The sequence below is a fragment of the Bufo gargarizans genome, chromosome 2, assembly GCF_014858855.1.
Source record: "Bufo gargarizans isolate SCDJY-AF-19 chromosome 2, ASM1485885v1, whole genome shotgun sequence".
Lineage (NCBI taxonomy): Eukaryota > Metazoa > Chordata > Amphibia > Anura > Bufonidae > Bufo > Bufo gargarizans.
In genome coordinates, this window is record NC_058081.1 from 343,394,540 (window position 1) to 343,415,994 (window position 21,455).

General features: G+C 43.3%; 1 protein-coding gene across 4 annotated transcripts in view; it reads left to right on the plus strand.

The window, feature by feature from the left end:
- Positions 1-262: 262 nt before the first annotated feature.
- SCYL2 (SCY1 like pseudokinase 2) overlaps positions 263-21,455 on the plus strand; it is a 46,103-nt gene continuing 24,910 nt past the window's right edge. For all 4 annotated transcript variants that reach the window (XM_044280633.1, XM_044280634.1, XM_044280635.1 and 1 more), the window contains exons 1-6: positions 263-386; positions 8,117-8,312; positions 11,223-11,380; positions 12,845-12,989; positions 15,675-15,824; positions 21,000-21,221. In XM_044280633.1, the coding sequence (XP_044136568.1) occupies positions 8,136-8,312; positions 11,223-11,380; positions 12,845-12,989; positions 15,675-15,824; positions 21,000-21,221 (852 nt within the window). In that variant the 5' untranslated portion in view covers positions 263-386; positions 8,117-8,135. The remainder of the gene's footprint in view (positions 387-8,116; positions 8,313-11,222; positions 11,381-12,844; positions 12,990-15,674; positions 15,825-20,999; positions 21,222-21,455) is intronic.

Below are 21,455 nucleotides of genomic sequence, written 5' to 3' on the forward strand. Positions count from 1 at the left end.
TTTTCAGCCTGAGAAATTAGCCCTCGTTATACATCATTAGTCGCAAGAAGGGAACAAAACAGCTTGTTTGTTTTCCGGACAGGTTTAGAACTAGAGCACGAGCTATACACTACGGGGCGGCTTGTAGTGAGGCGCCATTTTGTTGTAGCCTCTAGTATAGTGTGGAATCATAGCGACGTTCAGGAAAATGGCCGCATAGTCTTGCCCATGAGTGGACGGGGTGTTTCGAGCTCTAGTGATTGGAGCATGGTGGTCAGCTGACGGCAGATGTGGAGGCAGCTGCCACCTGAACGAGGAAAGAAGTGAAGCGGCCTGACGGGAGGAGCACGTAGCCGTATGTCCTGATCACAGCTCGCCGCCTCCTGTGTACTCAGAGCTGGGGACAGGTATGGGGCCTGTACGGAGGAGAGAGGCTTTACTATCTGCTGTCAGTAGCCCAGTGACTTGTCACAGGAACTTGTCATAGACAGTGGGTGGCCAACTGCCGTGTGTGCGTGCGGTCTTGCTTTACACTGCTGCCTGTTTCTCCATTCTGTCATATTTAATCATGCACCAGTTACATGTGCTCAGGGTGATAGAGATAAGGCTAAGCTTAGGAGTACTCCCATGCTTCAAGAAGAATCCTCCATCTATGGCTACGTGTAGAGCCTGACAAGAGACACTTAGCACTATAGAACATACAGGGAGTATATCAGACCCTTGTGTGCTAAAAAAAAAGGGCACAACTGACACCCATGGGATCAGTTCCTGCCTAGAAGGAGGGTGAGAGGGGGCTCAGACCCCCGCAGCCCTCCACATTGAGCTCCTTATGCTCTGTTAGGACAAAAGGACATCATGACAAAAAGCAGCTCTGTCTTCGGTGGTCCTGTCCTGTAGGAGAAATATACATCTAGTAAAAGCTCCCCCTGATTGCTGGGGGTTTCATCAAAGTGCTCCCTTTTGGGAGTATTTTTATGGACTACTACATCATACCTTTCCATATAAAAAAATAAGCACACAGGGAGATTTATCAAGGAAAAAAAATTAGTCACCCATTGCAACCAATCAGATTCCACCTTTCATTTTGCAGCGGTGGAATCTGATTGTTGTGGGTGACTAAACCAGTTTTCCTTTACACCAGTTATGATAAATCTCCCCCACAGTCTAGTATATATCTCTTCGTACTTATTTGATGGTGTTGAGGTCAGGTGACTGGAGGGATGCCCAGTGGTAGGCAGTAATCCATGCAAGTGGTTTTGACAACGCTTTAGGCCACATTGACATGTTGTGTATTACATGCTGATTAGCCACACATATATGCAGGGGCTGACTGGCAACTTTTGGCCCAGGGGGCAAGTAACACGCAGAGGCCCACTGAGCCCCCCTCCTGCTTACCCATTTCCCCTGCCTCCTCCTGACCCCCCCCCCCCCCCCCCTTAACACTTTCGTCAGTCATGTAAATTACAACACAGGGAAACAAAATAAACTAAGGATGCTCCGATATATCAGCCGAAAATGGCATTTTTGGTATAATGCCGAAAGTGTCATTTTCTGGCTGATACAGTGTTGCATCCCTGTATTCTCTCCTCCCCGCTGGGCGCTGCTCTGTGTCTTCCCCCCCCCCCCCCAATGACACCTGATGACTTTTGCAGAAGAAACTGTATATTGTGGGGCACGGTATATGCTATGTGTGTATAACATAAACATATTTCATATGAAAACTTACAGTTACTTGGCCCTTGGGGATCTCGGACACCTCCACACTTTGGCCGGGGGCTCAGCGGAGCTGATGTGTTTTATCCTAATGAGAAAAATATCATAATAAGGATTTGGAGAAGGGGCAGAGGGATAGCAGAGCAGGGAGAGGCTGGTGCTGCTACTAGGAGGTCATACCATGGGGGAGTAATAAAGCCCACCATAATGCCCCCCAGTAGTAATAATTCTCCTTATAATAGACAGTGCCAAAAATACACCCTTGTAATGTCCCCAGTTGAGCTAATGTCCCCATAGTGCCCCCTATAATGTGCCAGTAGCCAATAGGCCGCCCTATAATGTGCCAGTAGCCAATAGGCCGCCCTATAATGTGCCAGTAGCCATAGGCCGCCCTATAATGTGCCAGTAGCCATAGGCCCCCCTATAATGTGCCAGTACCCATAGCCCCCCTATATAATGTGCCAGTAGCCATACCCCCCCATAATGTGCCAGTAGCCATAGCCCCCCTATAATGTGCCAGTAGCCAGATAGGGCCCCCTATAATGTGCCAGTAGCCATATAGGGCCCCTCTATAATGTGCCAGTAGTCATAGCCCCCCCCCTATAATGTGCCAGTAGCCATAGCCCCCCTATAATGTGCCAGTAGCCAGATAGGGCCCCCCTATAATGTGCCAGTAGCCAGATAGGGCCCCCCTATAATGTGCCAGTAGCCATATAGAGACCCCCCTATAATGTGCCAGTAGCCATATAGGGCCCCCTATAATGTGCCAGTAGCCATATAGGGCCCCCTATAATGTGCCAGTAGCCCATAGGCCCCCCACTATAATGTGCCAGTAGCCAGAGAGGGCCCCCCTATAATGTGGCAGTAGCCCATAGGCCCCCTACTATAATGTTCCAGTAGCCAGAGAGGGCCCCCCTATAATGTGCCAGTAGCCAGATAGGGCCCCCCTATAATGTGCAAGTAGCCAGATAGGGCCCCCCCCCTATAATGTGCCAGTAGCCAGTAGCCAGATAGGCCCCCCTATCAGTGACAGAAATAAGAAGGAAAAAAAGCGGACTTATACTTACCTCCAGCACCTTCACTGAAATACTCCCGTCCCGCCTCCAGCGCTGCTGTCGATGTCTTTACTTTACGGCCGCGCGATGACGTCATCGCGTTGCCTGCGCCGGTCCGGCGGCCTCTCTGATAGGCTGCCGGCCGCACGCCTCCCCCGCTCCCCGTCTCCCTCCGCAGGCTGCAGTCACATATCATTCCGGCCCAGTCGGCTGGGACAATGAGCTGACAGAGAGGCCCGGGGGGCAATTGCCCCCCTGCCCCCCGGCCCAGTCCGCCCCTGCATATATGTGTGCGCCAAATCCCCAGTGTAAGGCCTCATGCACACAGGCGTTGTGCAGCCGTTCTGTGCATTGGGACCGCAATTGCGGTCCCCAATGCAGGCCAACATCCGTCCAGCATGCCGGGTCCGTGGTCTTTCCTCACTGCAAATTTTTTGTTATTTGCGGTGCGGAACAACGGAAAGAAACACCACGGAAGCACTCCGTAGTGCTTCCGATGTTTCGTGACTCCGTTCCACATCTCCAGAATTGCGGACCTGTTCAAGTGAACGGGTCCGCATGCGTGGTGCACACGGCCAACGGCCGTGGATTGCCGACCCGCTGTATGCGGGCCACAGTACGGCCACGGGGGCACCCGGTCGTGAGCATGTGGCCTAATACAGTACCTGCAAAGTAGATGAGATTTTAAAGACTTCAGGCATCCTTTACTAAGCTGAAATTCACCTAAATTTGACGTATTTCAGATGCAGATGGCGGCGCAACGGTTCCCTGCTCACGCCAGTTCTAAAATTGTGGGTGGATAAGGGGACGGGCCGCCTAATTTACCATTTTCTACGACTGTATCGGGCATAGAAAATGGTCTAAATGTCAGACCGCTATGAAGCTGGCACTGGATGCGCTGAAGTTATGGAGAGGCAGGCGCCGCTTCATAACTTGGGTGGATCCTCCTCCAGTTATAGGGCTTTATTAAGGCCGGCATCTAAAACATGGGTCTTAATAAATGTGCCCCTTCATCTCTACGTTGTGGAGTATATTGGCCTGCAGTGCGGATTTAGAAATCCACAATATGTCAGTTCTTTGGGTAGGTTCACACAGAACATTTTGGAGGCGGTTTTGAGGCAGATTTTCCGGCAGGTTTGTCGGCCACAGCCAGAATTGGAGGGAGAAGTATAAGTTCTGCCTTTATATTTCAGATTCCTTTCTAATCCATGTTCGGCTTTGCCTGAAAACTGTTTGTGAACCTATCCTTTGTGCGCTTTGCAAAGGGCGAAATCTGGGGCGAATCCGCTATCAAGGAGTTTGTTCCAGATTTATTTCAGGAACACAGGAAAAGCCGCAAAAATTGCATTTTTTTTTTCGTCATTCATTTCTAAGTTTAGTATTCCTTTAAGGGGAAACTCTCTATAACTAAATACTAAAAATGGGTAAGACCATAAAAAAATTGAAGTAGAAATCTTGTTATCTCTGGCAGTTCCATAGTGGTGAATGGGGTGGTGGCTGCGCTTGCCTGGTGCACTGCTCTTCATGCATCACTATGAGAATAGCTAGGCGGTGGACGGAGGGTGACTGTTCTCCATTCACTTTGGGGACACCTTTCTGGATATAGTAATATTGATGACATATCCTAGTGATATCCCCTAGTTAATACAAGGAAGTTACTAATGTATTGTGATTGTCCATATTGCTTCCTTTGCTGGCTGGATTTATTTTTCCATCTCATTATACACTGCTCGTTTCCATGGTTACAGACCATGCAATCCATTAGTGGTGGCCGTGCTTACACACTATATGAAAAGGCACCAGCCTATATAAGCTCCCACGGTCCCGGCCACCAGAGAAGCTGGACGCTTTTGTCTATAGTGTGTAATCACGACCACCACTGATGGATTGCAGGGTGGTCTGTAACCATGGAAACGAGCAGTGTATAATGTGATGGAAAAATTAATCCAGCCAGCAAAGGAGGCAATATGGGTAATAACAATACATTAGTAAGTGGCTTGTATTAACTTTCTCTACATGATAAATGACATTTGCTGAAGTGACACAACCCCTTTAAGTGACAAGTCAGCTGTGCATGTACATGACTCAATCCTTTTAAATTCTGTGGGAGTTTTGTGATTTGTCACAGCATGAGACTGTATGATGAAATTGCATGTCATTTTTACTTTTATTATGCAGTAATGCATTGCAGAAAAAGTCCATGTCATTTTACATGCATTTACTCACCAGGACATAGGCATATTAGCATCATGTTTTCTTACTGATGTGACAATGCTATAAAATGGGTTGTCACTTGCTTTGCTATAGCAGATCTGCAGCAATTTACAGCATAAAACCCCATCCACACATAGTGGAAATAATCTCAGCTTTTCAGTTCTGCAGCATGATCAGTATGTTGTGGAAAAGCAGCAGATTTTCACAGTGAAGTTTGCTCCTTACCAGACCTCATGTGTCTGGCTGTACAACAACTGGCTGCAACAGGAGCCTCCTTCCTCTGTCCAGCCCAGCAATTAAGCCCCACCCATTTTCTAATACGTGTTCCCTCAGCCTGAAAATGGAAAACATCAGAAGGAACATGCAGAAGATCCTGCAGAGTGACATCCTCAGCCATGGCAGAATCCTCATCTTAGACTTAGGCCACTTTCACACTAGCGTTATTATTTTCCGGTATTGAGATCCGTCATAGAGTCTCAATACCGGGAAAAAAACGCTTCCGTTTTGTCCCCATTTATTGTCAATGGGGACAAAATGTAACTGAACAGAATGGAGTGCTCCAAAATGCATTCCGTTCCGTCCTCATACCGGAGAGCAAACTGCAGTATGCTGCGGTTTGCTTTCTGTCCTGGGATGCGGAGCAAGACGGATCCGTGATGACCCACAATGTAAGGCAATGGGGACAAAACGTTTTCTCTGACACAATAGAAAACGGATCCATCCCCCCATTGACTTTCAATGGAGTTCATGATGCATCCGTCTTGGCACTGTTAAAGATAATACAACCGGATCCATTCATAACAGATGCAGATGGTTGTATTATCAGTAACTGAAGTGTTTTTGCTGAACCCTGCAGGATCCAGCAAAAACGCTAGTGTGAAAGTAGCCCAATTCTGTTGTATTAAGGACTTGCTTTATGTGTCTTGGTTATCTGATTATTTTTCTTAAAACTTACTACTGTACTGCATATGGTAACTGTGGTCTTTTAGTATGTGCCAAGAATCTCACAATTATTTAAGGAGCATAGCATTAGCACTAGTATATTTTGTAAGGCACCATTTTGTAAATTTTTATTTATTTGTGTTTGCAAAGTGCTGTTCCATTGTGTTTGTGCCTTCAGCCATAGCTACATGTAGGGCTGCAGCTATCGACTAGTAGCCTTACACGTGTGGTTTATGACAAGGATACGTGACAGTAGGCCTGCACAATATATCGCCAAAGCAATATCAATTGCAATTAATCGCCATATCGCAGTCGCCAATTGGCCGACCCAAAAATGCTGCAATTATATTACCATATTTTTCGCTTTATAAGACAAACTCCCCCCCCCCCCCCCCAAAAGTGGGGGGAAATGGCAGTGCGCCTTATAAAGCGATGGTTGACTTTTTACGTGGTTGACACTGGTGTATCGCCGGCCGCTATGCTGCACAGCGTGGCTGGCGATACATCAGTTACAGTACGGGGATGGAGGAGGGGCTGGAGGCAAGTCGTTATTTTAATGAACAAATGTTCTTTTATTTATTCTATTTTATTTATCTGTGCAGTGCTATTAAGAAAATGGCAAGTTTTGTATTTTGTACTTTTGCAGTAATGCAAATATGTTATTTAATTTAGTAAAATATGTTTTATTTTGAAAAACACTGTGTAACTCAAAAACTGAAATGAGCATAACTACATTTCTGCATTATCAGTAATTTGTGTGTGCTTTTGCCTTGAAAATCCAAGCAAATAGACCTCTAGCACAATTCCCTTAAAATATCGCATCGCATACCGTTATCGCAATTTTTAGGGCCCTAATCGCAATCGCACAAAATTCCCATATCGTGCAGCCCTACGTGACACCATCCATGTGTATCATGCTATTTGGCACTGAGTTTGGAAACGCATTGCTTTACTTCTCTTTTATTTGTGCTGAGTTAGGCTACATGCACACGACCGTGCCGTTTTTTTGCAGTCCGCAAATCGAGTATCCACAAAAAACGGAAGCCGCCCGTGTGCCTTCTACAATTTACAGAACGGGCCTATTAGAGAAATGCCTATTCTTGTCCGCAATACAGATAATAGAACATGTTATATTTTTTGGGGGGGGGCTACGGAACGGAGCAACGGATGCGGACAGCACACGGAGTGCTGTCCACATCTTATGCAGCTTGGATGCGGACCACAGAAATGGCTGTGTGCATGAGGCCTTAGCCCAGAAGTATTCAGATTGTACATTACTGTATACCTAAGCAGATGTAGCATTCAGGAGTCTAGGTAAGCTAACAGCTGTAATGGCGGCCATATGTATTGTCACCCAGCTAAGAGTCTGTAGGACAGACATGGTCGGGGATCTATTGCTTCTAGTCACACTCGATTGAACAGTACATACTATTAGACAAGTGATGGAATTTTCTTTACTCGTGCAGGCACAGATATGCACTTAAGTTTTGCGTCCTAACTTAAAGGGTCACCGAAGTTTGAAAAAAGTTGTCTGAGGGTTAAAAGTTTTTTCAGAGTACAGGTACGCTCTAAGGCTACTTTCACACTCGCATTTTGGCTTACCGTTTCTGAGATCCGTTCAGGGATCTCACAAGCGGTCCAAAACGGATCAGTTTTGCCCTAATGCATTCTGAATGGATAAGGATCCGCTGAGAATGCATCAGTTTGCATCAGTTCAGTCACCATTCTGCTCTGGAGGCGGACACCAAAACACTGCCTGCAGCATTATGCTGTCCGTCTGACGAAACTGAGCCAAACATATCCGTCTTGACACACAACGTAAGTCAATGGGGACGGATCAGTTTTCTCTGACACCATCGAAAACGGATCCGTCCCCCATTGACTTTCAATGGTGTGGACGGATCCGTCTTGGCTATATAAGACATAATACTACCACATCCGTTCATGATGGATGCATGTGGTTGTATTATTGTAATGGAAGCGTTTTTTCAGACCCATGACGAATCCGCAAAAAAACGCTAGTGTGAAAGTAGCCTAAGATGTACAGAGCTGGGAGTTTTCAGTCTGCCCTATGTAAGTTATTCATTGTTAATTAAAACGGTGTTAGAAAATGACAGCCTTGTTCTCGAACGCTTGGTAACATCTATTTTCGATCTCATCTGAAATCCTCCATGCAGACTTTGACTTTTTTCCTTTTCTTTAATATGTGCAAGGTCAAGGAAGAAAACCAAAATGGAGTCCATGCTGAACAAGCTGAAAAGCACAGTCACAAAGGTGACCGCTGATGTTACCAGCGCTGTCATGGGAAACCCTGTCACAAGGGAATTTGATGTGGGGAAACACATAGCCAGTGGAGGCAATGGACTTGCTTGGAAAATCTTCAATGGGACAAAAAAGTCCACGAAACAGGTGCGTATTTGTCACATCATAGTAGCAAGGGCTGGACATGTACTAGGAAGCCATTGTACCTAGCAGGGTTAAGCAACCTCCAGTACTCTGACTGTTGTGAAACTACAACTCCCAGCATGCACACTTGCTCGACTGTTGTCAGAACTTCCATGGAAGTGAATTGAGCATGCTTGGAGTTGTAGTTTCACTACAGCTGGCATATTGGAGGTTTCTGGATCCACAGATGCCTGACAGATGTGGGTACAACCTAAGGATGCTTTACATGGGCTTGTTTCTTCCAGTAATGTGTGCAGCCGGTCAGTCTGCCCTCGTTTAAGCAGAGCAGTCATTGTGCATGCAAAGTGTGTAGGCACAAATTGATTGTTCTCTGCCATCCAGTTTGCAGTTGTCGGCAGCACATCATCTGCTTACATAAGGTGTGCGGCTGAGAAACTAGCACTTTTATACCTGCATAAAACATGTGATCACCTGACAAGCAAGCTGTTCTGATCGTCAGACATGTTTACACCTGGCAGGAACAATTCTTCGCCTGATCATCGGCCTGTGTAAAAGGGCCTTAAAGGATTATTCCCATCTCAGACATCACTATGGGATGATGCAATCTGGTCCTTCAGTGGGCAGGCAATCCCTGTTGGTCTGACAAGACTGATTGCTTACAAGAGTTCAAAGCAAAAGATTAGATATGGGGGCGGAGGAAATCAAAACGGATAATTTTAGAACAAAGCCTTTTCTCTAAGATATATTACAAAGTTTCTTATATTCACCTGTACTATTGATTTAGGAAATGCTGTGTGAAAGTACAGTGACCATTTAAGGTGCGACTACTTGGAGAATGGTTACTAATGTCATTATGGAACAGTAGCAAACTTCAGCACAACACAAAAAAATTGTGACTTTGTGGCCTTTAACCTCTTCCTGCATCTTGATGTTATAGCACGTCATGGTGATCGGGCAGGCGCCTGAGCGGTGCACACGTGATCACTGCAGGGGCCCGGCAGTCACTGATAGCTGGGCCCCTGCTGTATTTTATAATAAAAAAATAAATAAAAAAAAAATATATATATATATATATATATATATATATATATATATATATATATATATATATATATATTTTTTTTTTTTTTTTTTTTTTTAAACACACATATTGGGTATCGCCGCATCCGTAACAACCGGCTCTATAAATATATCACATGATCCACCCCCTCAATAAACACCATATAAATATAATCCGGTGTCAAAAAAAGCCATTTTTGTCACCTTAAATCACAAAAAGTGCAACACCAAGCGATTAAAAAGGCGTATGTCCTCCAAAATGTTACCAATAAAACAGTCAAAAAGATCACATCAAAAATAAAAACATCCTGCACGGTATGATAAATAAATGTGCGGATGTCCCTGGCCATATTCATGAAAAAAATCACAGAAATAAGGTAATAATGCACTTAATAAAATAGATGCAAGCATTATATATGGACAAAGTCCTCACTCTGATATGATAATATCTGAGACACTTAGTCAATATATTTTGATCAAATCTCATACAGCGCCTTGATTAGGTGGTACATATGGCTGTGCTTGCTCCTCCACACATTGGTTGCTTGATGCACATGGAGGTGACTAGGAGCAGCACACCATATGTGCGGGGTCTGCGCTCCTGAACATAGAAGCCCAATGGCTTAGGTAGGTTTAGAGTAGGACCCGCCTGACCTGAGACCACCTTGGCGCTTGGTAGGCGGGCTCAGATGTGTTTTGATCAAAATATATTGGCTAAGTGTCTCAGATTTTATCATATCAGAGTGAGGACTTTCTCCATATATAATGCTTGCATCTATTTTATTAAGTGCATTATAAGGCTACCTTCACACTGGCGTTTTGAATTCCGTTTGTGAGATCCGTTTTTGAACCGTTTATGAGATCCATGAAACGGATCAGTTCAGCCCCAATGCATTCTGAAAGGATAAGGATACGTTCAGAATGCATGAGCTTGGCTCCGTTCCGCCTCCATTCCGCTCTGGATGCGGACACCAAAACGCTGCTTGCAGTTTGTGTCCGCCTGGCGATGCGGAGCCAAACTGATCCGTCCTGACTTACAATGTAAGTCAATGGGGACGGATCAGTTTTCACTGACACAATATGGTGCAATTGAAAACGGATCCGTCTCTCATTGACTTTCCATGTAAGTCAGGACAGATCTGTTTTGACTTAGACTTTTTTTGTAAAGAATAATGCAAACGGATCCGTTCTGAACGGATACAAGCGTTTGCATTATAGGTGCAGATTCGTCTGTGCAGATACCAGACGGATCCGTACCTAACGCAGGTGTGAAAGTAGCCTTACCTTGTTTTGTTTTTTTTCCAATAAAACAGTCACCAGTAAAAAATAAATGAATACAATTTCCCAAAATAAAACACAAATAAAATTGTGAAAAAAAGGCTGGCTCTATAAAAATATCACATGACATAACCCCTCAGGTGAACGCTGTAAAAATAAATAAATAAAAACTGTGCCAACATTACAAATTTTTTGGTCACCTTGCCAAGTGTAATAATGAATGATCAAAAAATCATATGTACCCAAAAATGCTACCAATAAAAACGTCAACTCTTTCTGCAAAAAACTAGCTTCTGCATAAGATGATCAGCAGAAAAATAAAAAAAATCACTCCCATACTTCCCAAGAGTAGCATTTTGGCCGGGCTGTACCACTTTTATGAATCGGAATACTGGATTATTTTTTTAACAATTTTTTTTTTATTTTTTTTTTTTATTAAATTTAGCCAAATTGGTTAGCTGTGCTGAAAAAAATTAAGCAAGCAGTGTTCCTTACCTATTAGTGTAAATGTCCCTCCAAATAAAATTGCCCTTAGAGCAATGTCATAATGTATTTTTTTTTTTCCTGTTTTACCAGGAAGTTGCTGTTTTCGTGTTTGACAAGAAGTTGATTGATAAATATCAAAAGTATGAGAAGGACCAAATTATAGATTCCCTGAAGCGGGGAGTTCAGCAGTTAACAAGGCTCCGTCACCCACGGTTACTTACTGTGCAGCATCCTCTTGAAGAGTCGAGGTAAGACTGCTTATTACGGATTCACATTGAGCAGAATTAATTTTTAAGTGTGCTACACCTAGGGGCCCTATAAGACTGCACGATTTTAGGGCCAATTATTGGGAACATGTGTTCATAGGAAGGCTCATTGGTGATAATTGACCCTTATAATTGATCATTTGTCAGCTGATGGGGATCTTTCATCAGGAAGATGCCCAAATATCGGCAGCACATTTCCATGTGTAATCGGGGATGTGCTGCGGGCAATCGTTCCTCCCACATTTAGTTTGCTTTGGCCTGTGTAATCACGGATGGATGTGTTACCAGCATTCGCACTGCAGTAAACTGCAGCTTATGACAAGACTTGCTAGTATAATGCATACACATGTTTCTGATTGTCGAAGTAGTCACACATGCGCACTGCCCGGATCTTGAGTAGGCTTGAGCGAATCGACCTTCGGATCATAGATCCGAAGTTGATTTGTTCAAATACATTGATTTTAGTGCTGTTTCTGTACAGCATTAAAATGTATTGGCTCCGTGGAGCCAAAGTTCGTCTCGCCTGAAGTCGTCCAAGACTTCGGTGAATTCCTACTGTATTCATATCTAGGTATTTAAAAACGGCAATCCGAACTGGGCTTTGCTACCGAGGTACCAGCCAGTACCAAAGCCCATTTCATATTCCTATTTTAAATTGTTTTTAAATACGCAGATTTGAATACAGTAGGCGAGACGAACTTTGTCTCAACATAGCCAATGCATTTTAATCCTGTACAGAAATAGCATTAAAATCAAAGTATTTGATCAAATCTACTTCAGATCTATGATCCAAAGGTCGATTTGCTTAAGGCTGGTCTCGAGGACCTCCCTTCTCATGATCGGTGGGGGGTACCAGTAGTAAGAACCCAACACACTGGTTAGATGATAAATGTTCTTACAGGAAAACCCCTTTAAAGAATATGCCCATCTTAGAGCACAATTTTGGTTTACATCTAAGGTAATCTGCATGCAAACCTTGGTTTTAAATGCATTCTATTTCTTAACCGGTCGTGATCCTGAATTATAGTCTGTGTTCTGTCCCAGAGCTGTACTCATAGTTCTGCAGAATTGCAGTATTATATGCTGGTTCTTCACTAATGCATTTTTGATCTAATCTAACTTTAGCTACTCAAAAAAGATATTCATTTATCAGAACCGTGCAGTCACAGGTCACACACTGTGCTGATTCTAGAGTGTTTGCTCTGGTGATTTGTATTCTGGAAAGTGTCATCTTCACAAATAGCGTACAATAAACTTCTGCCAGAGAAGCTAACTTTCCCAGGGATGTGGATCTGATGGCAAGCGTTTTATCTATTTCCAGTGGCATCCAGCCGAATGCTCAGGGCAGCCCTGATGTATAGAATTCTAGATGATGGCCTTTACAGAAAAGTGCACATGCGGTAATGTAGGAAGTACAGTTATTTTTTCTTCTTTTACTTCATGCAGGGATTGTCTTGCCTTTTGCACAGAACCTGTATTTGCCAGCTTAGCTAATGTTCTTGGAAGCTGGGACAATCTCCCATCTCCACTCCCTGCAGATATTAAGGATCATAAATTATATGATGTAGAAACAAAATATGGCCTGCTTCAGGTAAGAAGTGATTTTTATCTATGAAAATAGTACTGGATATTTGCATTTGTTTTTAATTAATTTTTTAAAAACATTTTTTGAAGTGAAAAAAACATAGTCCACTGTACAACCCTGTAGAGCAGGGAGATTACCATGGCAGCCAGGGCTTAAGTAGCGTTCTGGCTGCCATGGTAACCGATCGGAGCCCCAGGATTACACTGCTGGGGCCACCAATGAGGAGGAGGGGAGAGGGGACCCTGTGGCCACTGCCACCAGTGATTTTAATACTGGTGGGGGGTGCCCTGCGCCACCAATGTATTTAATACTGGGGGGGTGCACTGCACCACCAATGATAATTACCCTTTAATACAGATACAGGAGTTGGATGCGGCAGAATCACATAGCCGGCACCCGACCTCTGACAGGGAGCTGCATTCAGCGGCAGTTACCCCTCAGGTGCCGCACCCGCCTCCTGTATCTGTAAGAGGACCTTTTACTAACTAAGTAGCAGGAGATGTAAAGCTGTCTCCCTGGCTGTGACGCTCTGCGCAGTGATTGGACAGCGCTACAGCCAGGGAGAAGGAACGCCCAGGGAGAGAAGCTGATGTCTCCACCCTGGTGTTCCCATAGTAGTAATTAGCATACAGTGCGGGAGACAGTAACAGGGGCCACAGTGGGTGAACGGAGCGGCGCGGCGCCCAGGAATAATAGTAAGTGCAGGGAGATCACTGGGTGCTGCTCTACATGTCCTGCTACTTAGTTAATAAAGTCCGGACCTATGAAAGGTCCTCTGGTTAATTATTATTGGTATCAGAAACAGGCGTCGTTCCACTATAGAACAAAAAAGAATGGCGCACCATAGGGTAATAACGTTAAAGATAAATAAAATGGGTATCTCCACTGGGGAGGCTCACCTGATAGAGTTGTGCTAGTTTAGGCACAACTGTAATGTGGACATGTATCGAATTGCCATAAACTCCTCACAACGGATGGTGTGCAGCCCGGGATGGATACTTCTGTTCAGGGATGCCTGGAATCCTGCAGAAAGCCAGTAGTTCAAATAAAAGAAAGGGTATCCCACGGCGCAAAACCACCCAGTAGTTGGAGTAATAAAGGTTCTTGTTTATTTGGGCAAGTAGTACAACGCGTTTCGGGGTTTAACCCCCTTCAGGTACAAAGACATTTGTACCTGAAGGGGTTAAACCCCGAAACGCGTTGTACTACTTGCCCAAATAAACAAGAACCTTTATTACTCCAACTACTGGGTGGTTTTGCGCCGTGGGATACCCTTTCTTTTATTTTAATTATTATTGGTGGCACAGTTGCCACAGTCCCTCCCCTCCTTCGCCCACCCTCTCCTCATTGGTGCCAGTGGCTGGCCGGCATCGCAGTTGGAAGGAAGGAACGCTCTCCTTTCCTCCCGCTGTACGGTCGCCTGCTGTGCGCGTCGGGCGTGCATGCGCCTGGCGTCTCCGCTCCTCTGTATTGCCGCGGCCCAGCGTTTGGGGACCGCTGCTGTAGAGGACAGCACATATGAATAAATACCACATGCCATATCAATAAATATGAGAAATATACAGTATATGTGAATATATAAATGATAATATAAATCATTATTTTTTTAAAGGCTATGTTCACCTTTTGAAGGCATTTTTTATGATTGCATTTCACTAATTTTTGGCTGAAAATCTAATTTTCAATTGGCCTTTATTAAAAATATTGAGCCGTTCTGTCACAAAGGGTTAACAGTTTTTCTAGCTGTGTGACTGGTACTTTCACTTTGTGTGGTCATCTAATAACCCTCATCTCTAAACTAATAAGAGGTCATAAACACGTATTTAAGCCACATTCATATCAATAAGATTGAGTGTTTATAATGTCAGAGAGCAGAGATAAGGAACTCGTCTGCTCCCCAGATGACGGAAAAGATTAAAAAAAAATCCACAGGCAGCTAGTAGAGCATCTCAGCTCTGTACACACACAAAAAAAAAAAAAAAAAAAAAAGGATTCCATATTTTTAATAAAGACCAATTTAATTTTTTTATCTCAAAATAATTGCAATGCTATAATAAAAAAAAAATTGCCCCCAAAAGTGTACATAACCTTTAAGGAATCTCTCTTCAGATTAGCTTTTTTTTGCTTTTGAGATGCCTGCAGACACGTGAACTTTAAGCAACAATGTTTATTATATGATAAAGGGCTCATTCAGATGACCGTATAGTTGTGTCCGCATCCGTTCCACAATTTTACAGAATGTGTACCCTTTAATTTCAGTGGGCCCACATAAGATGCGGACAGCACATTGTGCTGTCCGCATTCGTTATTCTGTTACGTGGCATCGCAATTAAGATAGAATATGTCCAATTCTTGTTTGCAATTGCGGACAAGAATAGGCATTTCTATTATAGGGCATCCGCAAAACAGATACGGTTGTCTGATTGAGCCTTAGGGCAGTATGCGATTCAAAATCTTTTGGCATATTTCTATTTCATGATAGATAAAATTTCTACGCATACGCTGACTCAAACACTGTGTGAAGCTAGCCTTATATCTTCTACTTTATCTATGGCTGTTATGGGTTTTCTATGTTGTACCTGTGGGATTGTCACTGGCCGTTTTTCAGTTTCCATGTGTAATCTGCTGAGGAAGGGATTGTCTGACATTTTAAGCACAGATTTGCTAATAACAAGTTTTGTCTCTTTGTAGGTTTCTGAAGGCTTGTCATTTTTACATAGCAGCGTCAAGATGATCCATGCAAATCTCACACCAGAAAATATAATTTTAAACAAAAGTGGTGCTTGGAAAATTATGGGTTTTGACTTCTGCAATCCATCGGTAAACCCATCAGAACAAGAGGTAATTCCATGGGGACACATGACTGCCAGGAGTAGCAATTAGTTTTTTGTGTGATGTTCAGTATTGAATACTGTCTTCAGTTTTACAGGAGCAAGTGACTTTTGTATTAGCAATCCTGGAAAAATAGGAAAGAATAAGGCCAAATAGATTTCTACAACAGATGAAATAATCCCAAAGCTATAGATATACACTAGATGTTATCCTAAAATGCTGTAGGCGATGTTAATCATATTATTCACTTCTGGGGGTGGTGTTCAAACATAAAAAAAACAGTACTCGCTTGGTAAATCACCACCGGAGCTGATACCTGAGCATGAGATTGGCTGCAGTAGTCACATGCCCCAGTATCAGAACATCATCCCAGGACCAGGAATCAGAACAGCAATGGGCCAGGCAGTGTTTGAATTGGATGGGCAGGTTATCCGTGAGGTGAGTACTACATCCTCAGCAGTTTTAGCCATCATTTTAGTTTCCTTTAATTACAATTCTGACATAATTATTCAGAGGGCTGGGAATCTTAGTTTACTGTGAGACACAAATACTTGTGAATTTTCAGTAGGCAATCAAAAGATTACATCAATGTTTGCATTAACACAGCAGGTTATTGGTCTTCTCAGGCCTCTGTATGTTCTTGACAGTGCATTTAAAGGGAACCTGTCACCATGAAAATGCAGTGCAATCTACAGTTTGTATGTTTTAGGAGCTGAGCAGATTGAGATATAGTTTTATGGAAAAAGATTCCCCAAAACCTTTTATTTATTAATTTAACTCTCTGATCTTCATGAGCTCTGTAGCCATGCGAGTGATCTTATTAGTGATTGATACCATTCCCTGTGTAAGTGTGTATACGGAGATAGCTATCAGTCACTGATAGTTGTACACAGGGGAGGTGTTTTCAGTGATTGATGGTATTCCCTGTGTAAATGGCCAATCACACGTCGGTAAGTGTTCTGCGGATCCGCAAAACACGGACACTGGCAATGTGCATTCCGCAGTTTGCGGACCGCACCTCGCCGGCACTATAATAGAAAATGCCTAATCTTGTCCGCTATTGCGGACAAGAATTGGACATGTTCTGTTTTTAAGCGGAAGCACGGATGTGGAAGTGCGGATCCGCAAATGCAGATGCGGACAGCACATTTTGGCCCTATTGAAAATGAATGGGTCTGAACCCGTTCCGCAAAATTGCGGAACGGATGAGGACCCATTTTGTGGACGTGTGAATGGACCCTAAGTCTGTATACATAGATAGCCGTCAGTCACTGGTAGTTGTACATGGAGCAGGTGTTATCAGTGATACCATTCCCTGTGTAAGTGTGTATACATAGATAGCTGTCAGTTACTGATAGTTGTACACGGGGGAGGTGTTATCAGTGATTGATGGCATTCTATGTGTAAGTGTGTATACATAGATAGCTGTCAGTTACTGATAGTTGTACATGAGGGAGGTGTTTTCAGTGATTGATAGCATTCTATGTGTAAGTGTGTATACATATATAGCTGTCAGTCACTGATAGTTGTACACAGTGTTATCAGTGATTGATAGCATTCTCTGTGTAAGTGTGTATACATAGATAGCTGTCAGTCACTGATAGTTGTACACAGGGGAGGTATCAGTAATTTATAGCATTCTCTGTGTAAGTGTGTACATAGAGATACATCATTCACTGATAAGACCACCCACTGGGACTATATACAGGAGTATGTGACTGTAAATAATATTATAACCAGCATGGGTTTACCAAGGACAGAAGTTGTCAGACTAACCTGATTTGTTTTTATGAGGAGAGTAGTAGCCTGGACAGAGGGCCGGCTGTGGATGTAGTGTTTCTGGATTTTGCAAAGGCTTTTGATACTGTGCCTCATATATATTTAATAGGTACAGTAAGGTCTATAGGCTTGGAAAGTATAGTTTTTAATTAGATTGAAAACTGCCTGAAGGACCATGTCCAGATAGTTGTGGTCAATGATTCCTATTTAAAATGGTCCGGGGTTATAAGTGGTGTACCCCAAGGTTCAGTGCTGGCTCTCCATTATTTAATTTACTTATTAATGATATTGAGGACAGGATTAATAGCACCATTTCTATTTTTTGCAGAGGACACTAAGCTATGTAGTACTGTACAGTCTATGGAAGATGTCCATAAACTACAAGCTGACGTCAACACTCTGAGTGATTGGGCATCAACTTGGCAAATGAGGTTCAATGTGGACAAGTGTAAAGTTATGCATCTTGGTAGTAATAATCTCTGTGCTTCATATGTCCTAGGGCAGTGATGGTGAACCTTTTAGAGACCAAGTGCCCAAACTGCAGCCCAAAACCCACTTATTTATCGCAAAGTGCCGACACAGTAATTCACCCTGAATACTGCAGTCCAGTATAGTATATCTTCCATGTACTTTATCATTTAGCTATAATACCCTGCCTACATTCAGTGCGCTGTTCATAGTGCGCCCTGCGCTGATGAATGGCAGGAAAAGTCTATGGCATATTGGTACACCATAGACTCTTTCCAGGGTGCGGGTGCCCACAGGGCGGGCTCTGAGTGCCACCTCTGGCACCCATGCCATAGGTTCGCCACCACTGTCCTAGGGGATGTAACACTGGCAGAGTCACTTATAGAGAAGGATTTGGGTGTCCTTGTGGATGGTAGATTAAATTACAGCATACAATGTCAATCAGCTGTGAGGCATTAAACGAGGCACGGACTCGCGGGGCAGGGATGTAATATTACCACTTTACAAAGCGTTGGTGCGGCCTCACCAGGAATATGCAGTTCATTTCTGGGCACCAGTCCAAAGAAAAGGATGCTCTGCAGCTGAAAAAAGTACAGAGGAGAGCGACTAAACTGATAAGGGGCATGGAGGGTCTTAGTTAAGAAGAAAGATTAAAATTATTGAATTTATTTAGTCTTGAGAAGAGACGTCTAAGGGGGGACATGATTAACCTATAGAAATATATCAGAAGCCATACAAAAAATACGGTGAAAAACTGTTCCATGTAAAATGTGCTCAAAAGACAAGGGGTCTCTGCCTCCGATTGGAGAGGAAAAAGTTCAGTCTCCAGAAACGTCAAAGCTTCTTTACTGTAAGAACTGTGAATCTGTGGAATAGACGTCCTCAGGACGTTTTCACAGCAGGAACAGTGGACAGTTTCAAAAAGGGTTTAGACGAATTCTTAAAAGTAAATGACATTAATGCTTATGAAAACGTGTAGAAATCCCGAGTCTCGCTTCCTTCTGGGATTCACGTCCCCATCTATTCCTTGGTTGAACTTAATGAGCTTATTATGTCTTTTTTCAACCATATTAACTATGTAACTATGTAACTTTTACCACTGGTGTTTCTACAGTCTTTCTGTGCTGTGTTTTTCAGGCAGTAAGAGGACAGCTTGCTTTATATCTAACTCCATACAAGCTGTAATGTAATTAACTGTTTGTCCTTTCATACTGTCACTATGTTCTTTCTTTGATACACAGTTTGAGAAAGGTTGTGATAATACCTTTGTCAGGTACACAGATGATATAGATATGGCTATTGTTAGTGCTTCAGAAATTGCCGTAAGTTGTCGTTCTTTGGCATATCTTTGAATCCATGACCTTTTGAGGGTTTCTTGAGGACGGGACATTAGAACCGCTGCCAGAGGCCGCCATTACTGTCAAGACCTACAAATGAGAAGCTTGATCTTGCTTGAAGTATACCTTTAATTGGACATTGTTGTGTATTGAAAGAATACCATTTTTTTATTGTTTCTAATTTAAAGGGAATCTGTCAACTCCAAAACACATTTTAAACAGACATCATTACCTTACAGTAGCCTCTAGTGTGTTCCTTATCTTGTTCTTTATTCCTCCACTGGTTGTTGTATATTTTATAAAAACGCTGTTTTAATCTATGTTTTCGCTATCCTCAGAGTCAGCTTAAAGTCAAGGGGGCAGCGGCCTCCTTGCTTCAAGTCAAGCCAAGTGTGCCCCTTACCCGTCCTCCCTTCACTGTGATTGACATCCTGCTGTGAGGCTGGGATCGTGCAAGTCTCGCGCATGCGTGGTGCGCTCCATGTAACTGCACTATCCTGTCTCCGTCTCTCGCACTCATTCTGTCAATTTCCTCTCTCTGCGCATGCGCCGGGCTTTTCCATCGTGCTCGCGCGCCAGGCGGAGGAGGAGCACACCGCGCATGCGCGAGACTTGCACAATCCCATCCTCAGCAGGATGTCAATCACAGTGAAGGGAGGACGGGTGAGGGGCGCGCTTAGCTTGACTTGAAGGAAGGAGGCCGCTGCTGACATGATTAGGAACACACTGGGGGCTACTGTAAGGTAATGATGTTGGTTTGAAATGTGTTTTGGAGGTGACAGGTTTCCTTTAAAGAGGTTCTGTTCTATTCTGCTGTAGCTACGGCACCAGAACAGCTCTGTCCACCAATACAGCATTGCTTCCGTTGTGGGGAGAAAAACCAAACCCCTCTAATCTGATATTCAGGACCTATCCTAAAGATAGACCAAGAATATAAAGATCCTGGTGAACCCCCTTTAAGGCCCTTTTACTTGGGCCAAAAAGTTTTATTCCTGATCATTGCGCCATGTGAACTGGAAAATACTCACCTAATTTCTATATAATTAATTAGTGCTTGTTACGGGCAGGAAATCTGCAAGCGTAAAACAACCCTTACTGGCCTGGCCAGCTTAAAGGGGTTGTCCCATGATTTAATGTAAAAAATGAAAATCCAATATCGTACATGACATTCCCTTTCTAACAAATGTAGAACCAGCCCTGTACCTCACATGGATCCAGAAATAATCCCCGATCATTGTGCCAATTAGTCTGCTGGATTTACTTCAATCTGGCAGCACAGGGGGAGCGTCCTTTTATCTGCAGCTGGTTGCATTTGAAGGATGGAACTGAGCATGTGCTTCCATCCCAGTTAGCAGGACAGAGAATTTAGAAGTAGAGAAACCAGCAGGTGGCGCCATACAGATAGATTTCGATGAATAGCTCAAGTACTAAAGTTTAAATTCCATGTAATCACAAAAATATTGAGATCTAAGTGCCGGTTTAAAAAAAAAAATAAAAATAATATTTTGCTGTTTGACAACCTCTTTTAATAACTTTTATCTAGAACTGTCATCTAAGTTATATGTGCTAATGCTGATTACATTTTGTCTTCTTTCTGCAGACAAAGTATGTATGTAAAGAATGGGATCCTAACTTGCCCTCGCTGTGTCTGCCTAATCCAGAATACCTGGCACCAGAGTATATATTGTCAGTAAGCTGTGACACTGCCAGTGACATGTACTCGCTTGGTGTTATCATACATGCAGTGTACAACAAAGGAAAGACCATCTTTGAAGTCAACAAACAGGACATTTACAAAAGCTTTAGCAGACAACTAGACCAGGTATGCTCTCCACATTTAGAGTGATTTCGCACACACCCTTGGAAACATATGCATGCTCTGCAGACCCAGGAGCTTTTGCGTATATGGGTATCGGAAAGAATAGTTGTTCGAACAACAGCTATTGAAGATATATGGGTACTTTAAAGAGGACTTGTAACTACAGAATGCAAGGCAATCTGAAAGCAGCATGAGAAGTCGAGCAGATTGATATATAATATTTTTGTAGGAAAAGAT